Source organism: Petaurus breviceps, unplaced genomic scaffold (assembly GCF_028583685.1).
Source record: "Petaurus breviceps papuanus isolate PSGF00001 unplaced genomic scaffold, PetGlider_PUasm1.0 207, whole genome shotgun sequence".
Taxonomy (NCBI): Eukaryota; Metazoa; Chordata; class Mammalia; order Diprotodontia; family Petauridae; genus Petaurus; species Petaurus breviceps.
Window position 1 is genome coordinate 24,572,412 of NW_027185850.1, and position 17,897 is coordinate 24,590,308.

Consider the following 17,897-nt stretch of genomic DNA (forward strand, 5'->3'; position numbering starts at 1 on the left):
AGACTGGAGCAAGGAGACTGGATGCAAAAGAAACCAAACCAGGGTACTGTAGGGTTGGTTAAAGAAAGAGGCCTGGACAAGGCAGTTGGGCAGCACGGAGGATAGAGAGCTGGGCCTGGAGTCAGGAAGACTTGGGTTCAAATTTCAGCCTTAGACACTTACTTTGCTGTGTGACCCTGGGCAAGACACTTAATCTGTTTGCCTCAGTTTCCTCAACTGTAAAACGGGGATAATAACAGCAATGTAGTAAGGGTTAAAGGAGATCATATTTGTAAAGCACTTAGCACAGTGCTTGGCAGGTGATAAACACTTTTTTGGTGTTGTTCAGTCATTTTTCAGTCCTGTCCAACTCTCTGTGACCCCATTTGGGGTTTTCTTGGCAGAGATACTGGAGTAGTTTGCCATTTCCTTCTCCAGTTCATTGTACAGATGAGGAAACTGAAGCAAGCAGGGTGAAGTGACTTGCCCAGGGTCACACATTCAGTGTCTCAGGGCAGATATGAACTCATGAAGATGAGTTTTCCTGACTCCAGGCCCAGCACTGTACCACCTCACAGCCCCAGTAGGCTCTATATAAATGCTTACTTTCTCCCTGCCTCCCTATCCCTACAGTGGTGGCCATGACTGGAAAGAACACATTGGATGGGAAAAATGTTGGGGAAATGGAAATGACTAAACCAAGCTCATGACTGGCCATGGAAGGCAACAAAATCATTAGATGCTATGAAGGGAGACACTGAGGTTAGGGAAGTAAGTGACTGAAAGGATGATGTAACTGCCACAGAGACAGGGAAAGCAAGAAGGCTGAGTCTGGGGGAGAGGGGCAGGGGTTCTGTTGGGAACATTCTACAGAAACACAGGGACAGGGTGGCCAGCAGGCAGCTGCAGAAGCAAGACCAAAGGCTATCGGGAGGGAGATCAGGTCTGGAGTCAGCCTCCTAATGACTGTGAAACTCACAGAAGCAGATGGCACGGAGACAGAAAGAGCGCCAAAGGGCAGGGGCACCAATGCCCAACAGGAGGCAATACCATACAGAGTAGGCACTCCATCTCTGACTGGCCAGAAGGGTGAGGGAGCGATACAGGTGGCTTTGTAAGAGAAGAGAGCACGGGCAGCAGCTGTTGTAAAGAGAACAGAAGAGATGACCAGAGAGAATGAGTGGCTAGAGGGCAGTAATGAACATCCATCTGCAGCTCACCCCATCAGCACGGTGGAGGGATGGGGGAGCTGGGCAGTCTGGTGTCCAATAACCTTCCTGAGGAAGCTCACTATTCTGCTCCTTTCATCGATTCACTGTGTGTTTCTACACGCTGGGACAACAACATCAGGCAATAGTGTGAGGCAACTAGGTGTGACACAATGGCTAGAATACAGGGCCTGGAGTCAGGAAGACCTGAATTCAAGTCCAACCTCAGATTTTTTTTTTGCCTCAGTTTCCTCATCTGTAAAATAGGGCACCATACTACAGAGTTATTTTGAGGGCAAAATTTATTCTGTTTATTCTGAAAAGCTTTTTGCAAACCTTAAAGTGCTATATGAACAAATGTAGGCTATTATCACTACTACTATTACTGTTATTAGTCCTCAAGCACAGCTCAAAGAATCACAAAACTTTAGCATGTGGAGATTTAGCAGCCATCTAAGCTAACCTACACCCAAAAAGAAATCCTTCCTGTATGCCAGACAAACAGTTATCTTGCCAGTGTGTACTGGGGCTGCTCATCCACCTCCATAGCAGCACCAGCCACACCCTGGTAAAAAACACCCCAGCAGTGAGTCCAGGGGATGTCTACACAGTCTACAGTAGCATGTGAAGACTTCCCCTGGAGGAATGGGCACATGAGCCACGAAGGTGGAGAAGCAGGTGCCATGGAAAGCCTGGAGTTTGGGCAGACATCCAAGAGCTGCCAGGATTCCCCACCATACCCAGGCCATCGCCAGTCGCCCTGACTTTTGTCCTGCCACTGATTTTCAATGACTTGGGAAGAGAAAGTGAGGCAGACGACTTTGTGCAGCTCTGCCTCACTTAAATCCAATTCATGCTCAAGTCAAGACATCACCCCGGATGTCAATGGTCCTTTTCGAAAATGAAGGCCACCAAGCTGTCTTGCCTCTGCTTAAAACCCTTGACGAAAAGGGGCTGGGGCCCCTCTAACTATTAAGAAGTGTTTCTGACATCAGTCTAGATTCTCCTCTCCGACACTTCTATCCACTGTTCCTAGTTTTGCCCCCTGGGGCCAAAGTAAAGGTACTGATGCCCTTCTGCAGAGGCCAGCCCTTCGAATACTAGCAGCCAGCAGCCAGACACCCCTGAGGCCTTGTCCTCCAAGCCACCAGCTGCAGGCCCTTAAGATGACGCACGCGAGACAAGGACTCACTGTGCTCAGACACCCTTTCTAGGCGCTTGCTCTTAAATGATCCATCCCTGAACCTTCCCCAGTTCTATGTGGAGGAAGCCATTTTCTCTAAATGTCTTTTTGAACCTATGTTGGTTGAAGAGTTCTTTGTGCTCCTTGCCTCTTTAGCCCTCTAGGTGGCACAGCGAATGGTGCGCTAGGCCCGGGTCAAATCTGCTCTCAGACACATACTAGCTGTGGCCCTGGGCAAGTCGATCAACTCCTCAATTGTTAAATGGAAACAGCACCTACCTCCCGGGGTTATTGTGAGGATCAAATGAGATAACATGCCCGGCACACAGTAGGTGCTGACTAAATGCCTATTCCCTTCCCCCTCTCTCCTCATTGGAATTATTTCTCTTCAAGTCTTCAGAATTTCATTCTCGAGAGCTTATCCTATCTGGGCTGACTTCTCCAAGAGAATTTTAGAAGAGAGCTAGAGAAAAATCACAGAAGGTGCTTACTGGGCATCCACTACTATTCTATGTCCCATCATCTCAAATGGGTCCTCACTGCTGCAAGGCAATCCTGTCACACCTTTGCCCACATGCCCTCCCACTCACCACATCAAACTTTCCTAAACCGTTTATTCTTCTCCAAGCCTGCCAAGATCTTCTCCTGCTTAGAGTAAGACTCAGCTTAGTCCTTCACTAACAAAGTCATTTGCCAAGAGCTCCCTCATGTTTCTTTTTCCTCATCTCACCTCACTCTGACATCTCCACCATCTCCTCCTGTACCTGTCTCACATGAAGAGGTGGCCCTTCTGGCCAAGGCAAATCCCTCTGTGTGTAGGCTTGATCTCACTCTCTCCTGTCTTCCTCAGCAGAATGCCTCCACTATCACCCCAACTTCTCTCTCTGATCTTCAATGTGTGTATGTACACACACACAACACACATACATACACACACCCCTTGTTGATATACAGTTTTGTGCATATTTATTCTGTATGTACTGATATATGTACATGTTGTCTCCCCAGTTAGAATATAATCACTCTGTCTCCATATCCCTGGTGCCTAGCACAAAAAGTACTTAATGAAAGCTTGCTAATTTATAATAACCATCCCCAATCTTACCCAGGGGGATTCCTCCAGAGACTCCCATTCCTCACCTGTGCTTTCTGAACATGCCCAATGTACACAGTGCTGACTGATGATTTGGGGGCTCTCAGGGATATTAGGTCAGGGTCTGCTTCCCTGGAACTACCCAGCTCTAGCCCCTCATGCTCCATTTTCTCCCTGTTCCACAAGTCTCTTCCCTGAATCTAAAAGATTAAAAAACTTAACTGGCATAAATAGAAAAGGCTTACAGTTGGGTTAAAAAAACTCAATTTCACAAATAGAACACAGAAGAGGTAGGAAATGACAAGTCAGCATTTCAGCAGAAAGATCTAGGGGTCTGAGGGAACAAGTTCAATGAGTTGACAGTTCAAGACTGCAGCCAACAAAGCTAATGGGATTTTAACCTGCCTTGAAAGACTTTTCAGAGAGTGCAAAAAGGGTCAGGAAGAAACCTCTCATTTCCTTGATCTAAGACTCACTTAACAAGTGGCATCATCTCCTGTGTGAGATGGTAGTTTGAGAGGGCTGCCTGGGCCAATGTGACTAGACCACAGTCACATACCTAGGCCTGAACTGACTCCAAAGCTAGCTCTCTGTCCATCACACCACAGTGTCTTCTGGAAATAAGAAGATAATAATCCCAACATCTTCAGCCCTAACTCAGACACACTGTGTCTAGCTCTTATTTTTAAGAAGTCCACTAATCACTGGAAGAACTTCCAAAGGAGGGTGACCATGATGGTATATGAGGAACAGATAAAGCCTGGAGAAGAGAAGACTGAGGTGGGGTAGGGGGTGGGCAGGACAACTGTCCACAAATATCAGAATGCCGGTCACTGAAAAGAGAGATTTGGCTTGTTCTTCTTGGCCCAGAGGGCAGAACTGCCGTGGAAACAACAGCTAGAAGGTGAGACAGGCAAGCTGGAAACACTTCCCCAAGTGAAATGGGCTGCAAGGGCTAGATAACTGAGAGTCAAGTAGGTGGTGGATAAGTGTGCAGGCTGGACTAGATATGGCAGTCTCTAAAGCCCTGGCCAACTCAGATTCTGTGATCTGTCTCCCCTATCACATGCTTGCACAATCAATTTCTTATATGTAAATCCTACATAAAAAATGGAGGATTTTATGTTTGTCCATCTTAAATTTCATTTAGGATGGTCTGGGCCCGGGGTCCTTTGCCTGTTAAGATCATTTTTAATCTCAATTCTAGTATTCAACATATCAATTTTCCCTCCCTGTTCTGTGTGTCTCCTTCCAAATCAATGACAAAAATGACTGTCTAGGGAAAAGACCCCTGGGACACCAGACTATCTCCCTAACCACCAGACACTTCAGCTTGAGGTGCTGAGGGAGAGGAAAGGTTCACTTCCCAAGTCCTATTGATTCTGCCTCTGCAGTATCTTTTACATCCATCCTGTCTTGTCTGGTGACCGGGACACTGGCAGTATTCATTACTACCTGCTTAGACTACTGTAATCCCTTCTCTCATTCCTGCACTAACTCCATCCTTCATAGTGCTGCTGAAAGGCCTGGTCATGTCACTTCTCTGCTCAAACCCTTTCGATGGTTTCTGTCTTCCATTGTATATAGTTCAAGCTTCTCTCCTAGCATTCAAGGTTTTCCACCATCTTTCTCCAAGCTACCTTCCCAAGGTATTCTTCTTCTAATGATCTATCATATAAGGAGTTTACAATGCAACAAAGCAAGGATCCAGGCCCTGCCTCTTCACAGCCCTGTGTGTTTACAAAAGACATCTCCTGTCACTAGAATGGTCTCCCTCCACTGTTCCCCTCACTGACATTCTTCGATTCCTTTTAAGGCCTAGTTCAGATGGTATCTCCCCCATGAAGCCATCCTGCTACAGAGACAGACAGACTCATCTATCCTGTGACTTCTCACAGCATTTTATCTGGATCTCTTTGCTTTTACTGTATTTCCCCTCCAATTAATAGACTGCCAGACTCAGAGTCAGAAAGACCTGGGTTTGACTTGTCATGTATAGATGTTTGAGAGACATAGTTTCTGGGTAATCATTTTATTAATAATGCTAGCATACTATTAATAAAAGGATGGTCATTTGGCTGTCCTTCTTAGACCAAAGACCCCTCACGGAACCACTCAATGCCTAGATGCCGTTGGAAGAGTGGGTGTTCCTTAGGGTAGAACTCAACTCTGATTAACAAGTAATGAGAAGACTATTATACTGAGAGGTGGGCTCACTCTAATGAGCTACTAGGGCACATGACTGGGATCACTCAGTTTTAGTCCAACGGAATACCTGTACACTCCTATCATGTCTGACAAAAAGGAGAATCCTCATCTCCGCAGACTTGTGGGAGTAAACCACAGCAGCTGGAATCCATCAATGATCTGAGCTCCCCCTCTCAGGATCAGCCCAGCACTTCAAACTCTGCCTGAATAACCAACCGGTATGGGTTGATTTCTGAATGAGGAAGTAGAAAAGGGGAAACTTTGGTCCTAATTCAGTAACTGGTTATTAAATACAAGAGAGAAATCATTTCTCTCAGATCCTTACTGGCCCCTATGCAAAGCCCTTTACCCCTTTGCTCCTCAGATTCCTCACCTGTAAAACGAGGTCCCAAGAGGACTGACTCCAGGTCAGAAGGCCTGGCTTCCAACAGTGCTTCACACACCTACTGGCTGTATGATCTGGCCAAGTCCCTGAGCCTCTATGTGGCTGCACAAGGCCTCTCTCCTCGATTCCAGAGCTTTGTTTCCAACTGGCCAGATGTCTCCACCTACATATTTCTTATGACAGTTCATCAAAACACCATAGAAAAGCTCTTTGGACTTAAGCTAGAAGAAAAATGGGCTCAAATTCTGCCTACACTTACTGGCAAATCATTTAACCTCTTAAAACTCTAAATCTTGTTGAGCATCAGTTTCCTCATTTGTATTTCCTGATTTTTCCCTTTTTTCCCCCTTGTCTTTAAAAAAGCCCACTGGTAATATGGGATGGCTCTCTGGCAGGAGGGATCCTGGGAAAAATTATGATGATGCAAAAAATAAAAGACATCAGTAAAAAATATATTTAAAATATATAGAGTCGAGCCTTCTGATACCATATGTGACAGCAATGTGCACAACCTGCAATTTGTTCATGAGGGAAGTCATCTTGTCCATATCTTATAGCTTAGGACTTACCTGAGACTTCAGTGAGGCTACACAACCAGCCCCATAGTCACAATTGGTATCTAGACAACACCAAACTGTATTCCTGAATAATCAAGTTATACAGAGGTCATTGTTTTTGGTTTGAGGTCTGTGGATTATATTAAAGGCGAATCCTAGAAACTGATTAAAAGGAAAAGTTTGCCACCTGCAAGATTAAGCTCATCAGAAATCACATCAATTTCTGAGTATGAAGACCAAACTATTTCATTTCTGCCACCTAGAGTACTTCTAGAGCAAGTACAATTATTTGAAAGATCAAACTAAAACAACACTTAGAATATATCAACTCCACCTGCCCCCACTCCTGTCTGTCTAAATCAACTACAGCTGAAAGAACTCCGTACTGGGGTCAAACTCCAGCCCTGTTACTTGTGAAGAGCATGACCTTAAGAAACCACTCAACCTCTCTTGGGGCTGTGGTTTCCCATTTCTAAAGTGAGAGGGCTGGACTTGATAGACTCTGAGGCCCTGACCTTTTTTTTGGAGGGCAATTAACTTGGCCAAGGTGACATGGCGACAGAGAGAGAGAGAGACAGAAAGGCCCTGGGAGCCCAAACCCCAATCCTGCTACCTGTTCAGTCACCCAGAGACTCAGAATGCTACTGAAGAAGGAGAAATGGAGGTTCTGGAAGCAGCCTTGGAGCCCATCTAGGCCAAACCCTTCATTCTACAGAGGAGGGATCTGAGGCCCAGGGGGCAAAGGCACTTGCCCAAGGTCACACACAGTGCCTGAGGTGGGCTTCAAACCCACCTTTGAGCCTGACCCCCATCTGGGCCTTAGTTTCCTCATCTATAAGTCAGGGTCCTGGACTAGGTGGCCTCTAAGCTCCCTCCCAAGTCTAAATTTACAGTCCTATTGTCCCATGGGCAAATCATGCAGGCAGTCACGGCTACATCTGCTAAGAAGCCTTGCCCCATCCTCCAACCACAGTGTGCTCATTATTAAATGTCAGCATACTTTGTACACCTTTGAAATGTCTGCATTCTAATTTGTACTACACTCATTTGTGTACCTAGGAACTCAGTCCTATCTCAGATTCTTAACAGGTATTCATTATTTACTCTGTACCAGGGGCTGTGATAAATGCCAGGGACACCCCTGCCCTCAAGGAGCTAACATTCTATGGAGGGAGACACCATGCGAACAACTGATTCCAGAGAGTAGATGGAAGGTGATCTCAGAAGGAATACAGCAGGAGTAGGGAAGACTGGAAAAGGTCTGAGTAATAGGAGGTGAGTCTAGAAGGAAGCCAGGGAAGCCAAGGGTCAGCAGCAGGAAAGAGGAAGAACATTCCAGGCACAAGGGACAGCCAGGGGAAAGGCAGAGATGGGAAAGCAAGAAGGCCAGTGTCACTTGAGTGGAGAAAAATAAAATGTAAGAAATCTGGAATGGTGGGAAAGGGCCAGGCTCTGACACCAAACCGAGGGGTTTTGCTGCTGGATCCTGAAGGTGAAAGAACACCAAAAGCCTCCTCCTAAATCACTCTGGCAGCTGAGCAGAAGATGGTGAGTGTATTTTCTCCAGCATATTATGTCCTCCACCTAGTAGTGAAATACACAGCAGACTTATTTAACAAGCATTGAGAAAATGGAAAGGACAAGAGGGCTAAGCTTCTATTAGCTGAAGAATAATATAATAAGTATTGCAAACCACCCCAAGGTTAAAACCTTAAAAAAGGAAAGTGTAAGAGAAGTTTCTGCTTAAACCAATTTTATGCATTAAATCAGAATTTTTTACTACCACAAACCTAAAACCCTTAGGCCAGAATCACCCAAAATCATCAGATGCCTTGGAACAAGACTCCAGCACTTCTCTTCAAAACCATTTAAGAGTTTAATTCAACCATTTCAATCAGTTATCAAGTTCTTTTTATGTGAAAAGCACAACATGCACCATGGTCCAGCATAACCGAGGGATTTCTGCAGTTCCCCACTCATCAGATTTCAGACTACACCTCCAATTACAGGAGATCCTGACCCTGATACACAGCTGCAGGGGCAGTGAGCTGGGCCAGAAATGAGGACCATCTGTGTTCCCATCCCACCTGACACTGCCTCAATGCTCTGCTTGGCCAGCAGAGGTAAGCTGTGGAGGGAGGTCGAGCAGCAACAAAACCAAGCTCTCTGACACACTCACAGGAAAAATGTCTTCATGTGATGCCATTCTGAAGACAACAACAATGAAAATGGAAAGAATTTCCCCTCTCCTCCCCCAGCCAAAGGAAAAACCCCACAAAACAAAACACAGATAATTACAGTGACAAAACTTGGCCCCAGAGAAGTAGGAAAAAGAGGCCCTGCCATTTCCCACTGAGGAGGAGGTACTTCTAGAGCTGCCATTTTGGGAACAGGCCCAGGCTGATTATGCTTCATACCCACCCCAACTGTGCTTCTAACTCCAAGGACTTTGCTATCCCCTGCCATCCCATTGTCAGCTCCCTCAGTGTGCTGCCTTTCCCCATTACAATGTAAGTTCCTTGAGGGGAGGGGCCAAGCTCATTGGCTTAGCTGGTTTTGTTTATATGTGCTCATCAACCTGCCTTGTTCCTTTGTAGGGCCAGGATGATGATGATGATGATGGTGAATGACAGGCAACATTTTATAAAGCACTTGACAAAAAGTATCTCATTCTACCTCGTAACAAGCCTGGAAGGTTGGTGTTAGCATTCTCTTCTTATTACAGATGGAAAAACTAAGGTAGAGAGAAGTGAAGTGCATTGGTCTGGGTCACAGGGCTCAGCGCGCCGGGGTCAAAGGGAATGTCTGAGGCAGAATTCAAACTGCAGTCTTACTGAACCACCAGCTGCCCCAGGACTGTGGGGGTGGAATAACAGCTGAAAATCACAGGGAACTTGAAGTTTTTCCAAACACTTTCCCTGTCTCCTCTCACCATCAGACTCAGCTGATAGGCTCAGTTTTTGTGAATGGCTTTTTTCCTTCCTTTCTTTATCCTCTGTTATAACAAGAAGAAGGCTCTCTGGGGAGAGGGGGAGAGAGGGACAGATTTGGGAATGAAGGCAATGTTGTAACGGTAAGGGAATTCGAGGACCTTCCCTGCCTCTTACTAGGCCTGTGGGAATTTGAAGATCTTTCCTGACCCTTAAGAGGCCTGTGTGATCACATGGAGCCCATGATGGGAGGAGCATACTGAATGGGTGGAGAGGAAGACTCAGAGGGAGACAGAGCTGGAAGCGTGCAGGCAGAGCAGCTAGCATGAGAGAGGGAGGATTTTTACCTGGAGGAACTTGTTTTGGGGGGAGGCCTAACGGAGGAAAGGCTTAGGGATATTTATGTATAGATTTCTTTGTTACTATGATGGATTTGGCTTACTTGTGTCTGAATAAATTTGAAAGGGAAAAAAAAGCATGTCATGTGCTTAGCAGAACAAAAGGGAGGATTCAAAATATGAAACAATAAATTTTCATTTCAAGAAAGCCTATATGATAAATAATACTCATGCTGAGAACTGTCCTTTTCTTTGCTTGCTTGTGAGTTCTCTTTTGCTCTCTGCTGTGTGCTTTTTTACTCTGTTCCTTTTTCCCCCTCTCCCCCCCAACCTCTCCCTTAAGGCCACAATAAAGTTTAGATATGTGAAAACCACATCTTTTAATGAGAAGTTCCTCACCTATATTAAGACAAACCATTTCATCTGAGGAGAACACAAATTATTAAAGTTTTTCCTTACATTGAGCCACAACCTAGCCCCTATAACTTCCAACCACTGGTCCTAGTTCTCTCTGCTACCCAAAAGAAAAAGTCAAATCCCTCTACTTTAAAATAGTCTTCCAAATATTTCAGCTGCCTCTCATCACACCCATCCCTCCCAAGGCAAAGTTTTAAGAGCCCTCCCCATTTTGGCCTGACTCCTTTAAACAGGCTCCATATTAATCCCTCTCTCAGATTCTGGACCCCAGAACCAAATATGATTTGACCAGAACACACAACAATTCCAATATCGCTGTTCATGTTCTGTACACTACACTTTCAAAAATGGTCTTCATAGAATGCAAGCTCCTGGAAGGCAGAGCCCCTCCTCATGATGCCTCTGTCTCCTCAGCATTCAGCACAGGCAGCCCCTAATGCTTAATGAACAGGATTCGTCTTTTTGTAAGCCACGACCAGTCAGAGTCCAAGCCTATGGACTTGACTAAATCTCCAAGAACATTCCCATATCAGTCACTACCATATGACATCTTTTCCATCCTGCACTTGATTAACCTAAGCGCATGACTTACTGCAATTAAAATGTCATTGTTTCCTGACCTGTTAACATCTTATTAGATGTCATTTCTACCATCTGATCCATTAGTGTCTTCTCTTGGTTCTTTCACTCATCAATTTAATAAGCAAGCCACTGATCTCTAACAAGTCTAAAAGAGAGCTCACCCCCCTTGAAACCTCTCAGTCCTCCACACCTGCCATTTTCTATTGAGGGAACTACTATCCTCTCCATCCCCGGGGTTTGCAAGCTCAGTCACACCCTCGTTTCTCTCTCTCCCTCAAATCCAGTCAATGATCAAGTTCACAATATCCCCTCCCCCCATTTCTCCTTCCTCCTCAAGCCTGCCCACGCCACTGCTCTACACTAGGACTGTGCCATAACCTTGGTGGCCCTGCTTCCCGTTTCTCCCCTCTCCAATCGATTTTCCAGAGAGCTGCCCGAATAACTCCCTGAAGCACAGGTCTGACCACAGGCCACACTCCTGACCCAAAATCTTAAGCAGCTCCTTAGTGCCTATGGGATCCAATGCAAGCTCTGTGGACACTGAGGGCCCAGACTCAGTCTATAATGCTCCCCTATTCATCCTATGCTCTAGCCAAGCAGGCCCAACTGCTCTTCTCTGAACTGGGCGTACCATCCCCTGCCTCCAGGTCCTTTGCAAAGACTGTCATCTATGCCCAAAATACATTCCTTCCTATTCTTCACCTCTTTAGAGAGAGGAAATACTCTAAGGTTCAATGTAGCATGATAACAGGACACAACAGTGTCAATGCCCAACAATGCCCTGGTAGCACTGAAGGCAGGATACCAGCTCTAGGACACCACATACTCTGCCATGTCCTTCCAGGCACCAGCTATTGCTGTTGCCTTGGTTTCCTTGGCATCTTAGCTCAGTCACTTGCACAACCAGGCCCTTGATAAGTGCTCTTACTGCCCTGAACCCTATTTCGATTCCTGACATTATGTGGAAACCCACACCACATGGCCCGTCCTGGCCAGGCCACTGCGATCTCTCCTGCTTCTGGCACTGCCCCATCACCTTTTCCAGTCATCATCTACATGACAGTCCCTTTGACACCATTCCTCAAGTGATATGCTGACCATGACTGCCAAGGGGAATCCCTGACAAACAAGGGCTCTAAGAACACATAAATCCCCAAACTGGAGGGTTAGAAGGGACCCCAGAGCAGCCCTGCACCCAATGAAGGAGCGTCCTCAAGTGCTCAGCTAGTCTCTGCTTGAATATTTCCAGTGAGAGAGGACTGTGCTATGAAGAAAATGGTTGGTTCCACTATTGCAAGTTCTATTTATTGATTATTAAGGATCTACTCATTATTTCTGTAACCCTTCTCTTTAAAAAAAAAAAGGGTCAGAAATGCTTTAAGGGTCATTTGGATTTATCCCCATCACTGTGACTCTGCCCCCTCTGATGCCTTGTGCCTCCTCCCAGGAGAGAAGCGTGTTTTGCCCCACTACTGTGGCAAATGATCTCAATTGCTGTCTTTTTAGTATTGTTTACATAGCTGCACAGTGCTCTCCTAGCTCTGCTGAGATCACTAGTCATTCATTCACACAAATCCATCCAAGTTTCTCTGAATTCTGGATAGTTCTCATTTCTTCAATATGGAATTCATATTCCATCATATTGATGGACCTCTGTTCATTCAGCCATTTCCCAACCAGGAAGCACCTTTAAATAATACTTCACCATTTACAACCCTGAAAGGAGGGTGAGACAAGCATCATGATCCTCCTATCTAACCTGAGAAATCAGATCAAAGAGGGAAGTGACTTGGTTAGGGTCACCTGGAGATGAGCTGCTGAGCCTGAACTCAAACCCAATCTTTGCCTCTCAGTTTAGCCCAGCACCTGGCACACAGGAGGTGCTAGAGAGATGTTTACTGACTGCCTGATTCATCATCAAGTTTGGGGAAGTTTATCCTCATCAGGGTTATTAGGTATACACTTCAACAAACATTAAAGTGAACAAACATTAAACACCTAGCATGTACAAAAAGAATGTCTTTAAGATCAATGAATGAAAGACATGACCAGAATAACAACAACCTTTCAAAACCCTAGGCATGTCTGATGAGTCTCAGTGAGTCACATCACTTCGCCACCAAAGATTACTGCTGCTGCTGCTGCTGCTGTTTTAACCTCTTGTTAAGATATCTGAAAACAAAGCATTTTTTCTCCCTCTGGTGGGCTCAATCTGAAGTCTCTTCTCCCTGACCTTACTCATCCAGTTGAGCATTTTTGCAGGAAACCTGATGGGACACTAAACCTAAAAGAAGATGGACAAGAGAAACAAGAAAAGGGCTATGAAAGAAAGGACAAGGGACCCAGATGACAGATGTGAAAGTAAGAATGAAAACCGTTTCCACCCAATCTGGAGGGCCCATCTGCAATGAAGGGGCTGCTGAGGGGGAGGACTCAGAGGACCTGACAAAACGCTCTGAAACCAGAGCATCCAGAACGCTCACTTTTTAGCTTTCTATGAAACTTGGCTTTCCCAAAAAGGAAAGAAAGTTACTTACTCGGAGTCTAACACAGCCTCTGCGGGAACCTCTCATCATTTTGTCCTTGGACTGAAAGAAAAACAAAAACATATCATAAAGTATTTATATTACAAAGAAAATTTAGCCAATTTAAAAAATTGTAAGCTAGATTTTTTTTTACTACAACCTATTTCAGAAGTATCTTGGAATAAAAAGACAAGATTTTAGAATTATCCCCCAAAATTTACAAAGAAATTTAAAATAAGGGTTTGAAACTACTCCTGTATCCTTCTAGACTAATATACTGTTCATAATAACAGGATGCTTTTTCTAACTAAGATTTTTACAAGGCACTTTCCTCATGACAATCCTGTGAGATCTCCATTTTACAAAGCAGGGAACTAATAAGGCTCAGAGACTTGAAAAGATGTGCCCAGGGATCACAATTTTAAGCAGAGATGGTGCTGGGGCTCAGACTCCAAATCTCTGACAATTTCAAGACATGCATAATGACATTAAAGTAAAACTTCAATTAAAGTCCGATGAACCAGGGTCTCAATGAGGTGGATTTCCCCACACACTACCAGAGAAAGAAGTGAATTATAGGGGCAGCTAGGTGGCACAGTGAGTAGAGCACCAGCCCTGGAGCCAGGAGGACCTGAGTTCAAATCTGGCCTCAGACACTTAACACACACACACACACACACACACACACACACACACACAAAAACTAGCCATGTGACCTTGGGCAAGTCACTTAACCCCAACTGCCCTGCCCTCCCTCCTCCAAAAAAAAAAGCCAAAAAAAGGAAGTGAATTATAAGATAATAATCAAAACCAAAAACTTTTCAGGATATACACCTAACACCTGTAGAATTTTAATTTTAACATATCTATTGAGTATTACTATGAAAGAGGAAGCTTGACCTAGTGGATAGAGCTGGCCTTAGAGACAAGACCTGAATTCAAGTCCCACCAATGACATACACTCACTGTGTAATCTAAGGCAACTCATTTACCCTCTCCCAGGCAACTCTCTCAGACTAGAAAGATAAACACTACGGTCCCTGCCCTCAAGGACATCTTCTTTCTCCTAAATAGAATACAAAAGTAAGGTATAAAGATCCATAAGAAAGATTAGTTTCTGAGTGAAAAGGAATGGTAAGGGGGAAATCATCAGAGAAGCAGGGCTGTGAGGGATGGGAAGGATTTTCAACAGGCAGACACCTGAAGAGAGGGCATTACTGAGGTAACTGAAGACACTAAGGTGGGAAAGTCAGAGAATGACTGGGGGGCTGCTGAGTAGCCTGTTTGGGGGGAGCACAGAGGAAAGGAAGGGCAGGTCACAGGATGGATGGCCAGCTGGGAAGAGGAGATGGTGCCAGACTTCAGAGACTGGTGATGCCCAGGCCAGGGAATGGGGGCTGAGGGCACCGATTTCTGCCAAAGGAAAAGAGGGGTTCTGCTTCCTCGTTCTATACTGCATTTGGTCTCCCCACTCTTCTCTACCACCCTTATAGGCGGTGTTCTTATGGAGGAAACCAGATCCTCAGGCTCAGAATCCTGCAGGCTCTCCCTGGAAACAAGCTGCCTCTTCCTCTCAACCTCCAGGCCTGCAGACTCCATGAAGCCAAGTCAGAAGTGCAGGGACGGGCCAACAGCCCATAGAAGATGGGAAAGCCCACAGCAAAAGGCTGCTCTCACTCCCACTCCCTTTTCTTCCTCAGGTAGACAGAAACAAAGGCAAAGAAGAGGGGAAAGCCTCCAGGGAGCTTCAGAAGGGGTAAAGCCTGGATATTTACAAACACTGGGTTTCAACAACAAAGTCCAAGAAAGAAATCATAGAGGAAAAGCTGTCTATAACACCACCAATAATAATAACTCTTATCTAGTGTCTGAAGGTTTGCAAAGCACTTGACATCTGTCATTTGATCCATACTTGACAGATGAAGAAATTGAATCTGAAAAGAGTTAGTGACTGACTTGCCCAGCCAGGCGGTGTATGAGGCAGGATTCACACTCAGAGTATGCCACCTACCAGCGTTGTATCAGAGAACCTGGCACTGGAAGAGGCTTCAGAATTGGTTCTTCCCTGATCAGGAAACCTCTCTCACTGGGGCCAATAAGTGGTCACTTAGCTCCCTACTACCACAGTCAGCTCATCCCACCCGTGGACCGTTCCAAGGGCAGGAAGTTCTGTCAGATAGTAAGCTGAAGTCCATTTCCTTGCATTTCTTACCATTTCCTCCAAGTTCTGCCCTCTGGGGCCAGGCAGATCCAGTCTGGCTACCCCCACCCCAGCCCTTAAAGAGGTGAAAAAAGTCACTGAGAACAGCTCCTTGAGGACAGACTGTTCTCATCTTCACATCTCTGGCACTCTGCCTGGCACCTAGCAGGGCCAGAATGAAAGCGTGCTAAATTGAATTGAATAATATATGCCTGTTTCTCTCCTCTAGGCTCCTCCAAACAATCCTCATATGGCACCATCTGAAGTCTTTTTACTATCTTGTAAATAGAAGCAATCTTCCATTTTCCTGTGCAGCCCAGAACTGAACACAATACCGTAGATGTGCTCTGTTCAGGGCACAGGACAATGGGACTGTCACTTCACTAGCTCTCTCGGTCGCATTACCTTTCTTGGTCATACGTACTCATATTGACTGTGGGCTCACTAAGACTCTCAGATCTTTTTTCACAAGAGCTGGGTAGCCCATGCTCTTCTGTTTTCTCTTGCACTTTTTCACCACCTTGTTCTTTCAAAAGACGCAGTATAATGAAACTGAAAGAGTGTGGGACTGAAGATCAGAGACTTGATTAAATTCTAGCTTGAGGTGGGTGAGAACCTCTCTTGGGTTTCAGGTTCCTCGCCAATAAAAGAAAGACAGCCAACAGTGGCAAGAGCTCATTTCATATTACACAGGCAACACTGAGTAGCACAAAAATGCTGGATTTGGTGTCTAGAGACCTGGGTTCAAATCCATCCTCTATCTACCATTTCCTGTACAGACAGGAAACACAGGATTAAAAGCTAGAAGGAGCCTCACAAGCTTTCTAGTCCAACTTCATCATTTTAGAGATGAAGGGCCAGTCTTGTCCAAGGTCACTCCAGCACAAATATCAGAAACAATTCAAAACACACTATTTACATGAGCAAAGTCACTTAACCTCTTCCAGCCCCAGTTTCCTCATCTGGAAAATCGGTATGATAATACAGTCAGTCAACAAATATTTATTAAGCACCTACTTTGTGCTAAGCACAGAGAATACAAATAAAGGTAAAACAGTCCCTGCTCTCAAGGAATTCAAAGCTATTCATGAACAGGGGAGATGGAGACAATGCAACTACTGTACATAAACAAGATACACACAGGCTAGCTTGGAAAAAATCAACAGAGGGAGAGAAATCACATTAAGAGGGATAAGGAAAGGCTTCCTGTGAAAGGTGGGGCTTTAGCTAGGACTTCAGGGAAGCCAGGAGGCAGAGAGGAAGAGGGAGAGCATTCCAGGCCTGGGGGACAGTCAGTGAAAATGCCCAGAACTGGAAGATGGAAGGTCTTGTTCAAGAATAGCAAGGAGACTGGAATCACTATATCATAGAGCATGGGAGGAGGGAGGTTAAGGAGTAAAAAGACCAGAAAAGTTGGGGAGGCGGCGGGTTATAAAGAGCTTGGAGGGGCTGCTAGGTGGCATAGTGAATAGAGCATTGACCTTGGAATCAGAAGGACCTGAGTTCAAATTCAGCCTCAGGCACTTTGATGGGGTACCTGGGGTCTAAATCAATTTGTAAAACCAATTTTTTGTAAAACCAGTTTGTGCAGTTGTAATTGCAATTTGTATTGTAAAATTGTAATCTGTGAAATCCCTTTCCCAGCCTGGGGCTCTGGCCTAGGCAACACCTAGTGACTCCTTTGTTCTTACTTAATCTCTTCACTTAGTCTCCTCCGGTCTGGCCCAAATCTCATCTAAACTGTCTATGCACTAAAGTCACAAGTTCTCCTCTGTCAGCTCTAACCTTTATCTGTGCACTGAGGTCCCTTCCATCCGGTCAGCCCTGACAATGGCAGCCCTACCCTTTAAAGGTAAAAGCCTGTACCCCTCTCACCTGCAGGTCCCCTAAAGGACTCTTGCCTGAGAAGCATAACAATAAACTTCTACAACTCTCACTCCAATTAAGCCTGAGACCTTGAATTCTTTCCAGACGCCATTGCAGGTTTCCTGGTCTTGGATAAGATCAGAGTTCCTGTTGAACCTAGAAGGGAGCCATCCCTCATCAACTTGACATGCTTACTAGCTGTGTGACCTTGGGGAAGTCACTTAACCCCAACTGCTCTTCTTCCCCCTCTAAAAATAAAAAAAAGAGCTTTGAATGCCAACAGAGGATTTTATATTTGATCCCAGAGGTTGGAGGGAGTAACTGAAGTCATGAGAGGTGATATAGTCAGGTTTGTGCTTTAGGAAGGTGACTTTTACATCGAGTGGAAGAAGAACCGGATCATGGAGAGACCTGAGGCTGGGGCTA

General features: G+C 45.3%; 1 protein-coding gene across 9 annotated transcripts in view; it reads right to left on the reverse strand.

The window, feature by feature from the left end:
* Positions 1-17,897, reverse strand: part of LOC138164988 (oxysterol-binding protein-related protein 9) — a 161,575-nt gene that overhangs the window by 116,379 nt on the left and 27,299 nt on the right. For 5 of the 9 annotated variants that reach the window (XM_069093015.1, XM_069093014.1, XM_069093012.1 and 2 more), the window contains exon 2: positions 13,418-13,468. The exons of the other annotated variants lie outside the window; for them this stretch is intronic. In XM_069093015.1, coding sequence (XP_068949116.1) covers positions 13,418-13,468 — 51 coding nt within the window. The remainder of the gene's footprint in view (positions 1-13,417; positions 13,469-17,897) is intronic. 9 annotated transcript variants of the gene reach the window in all.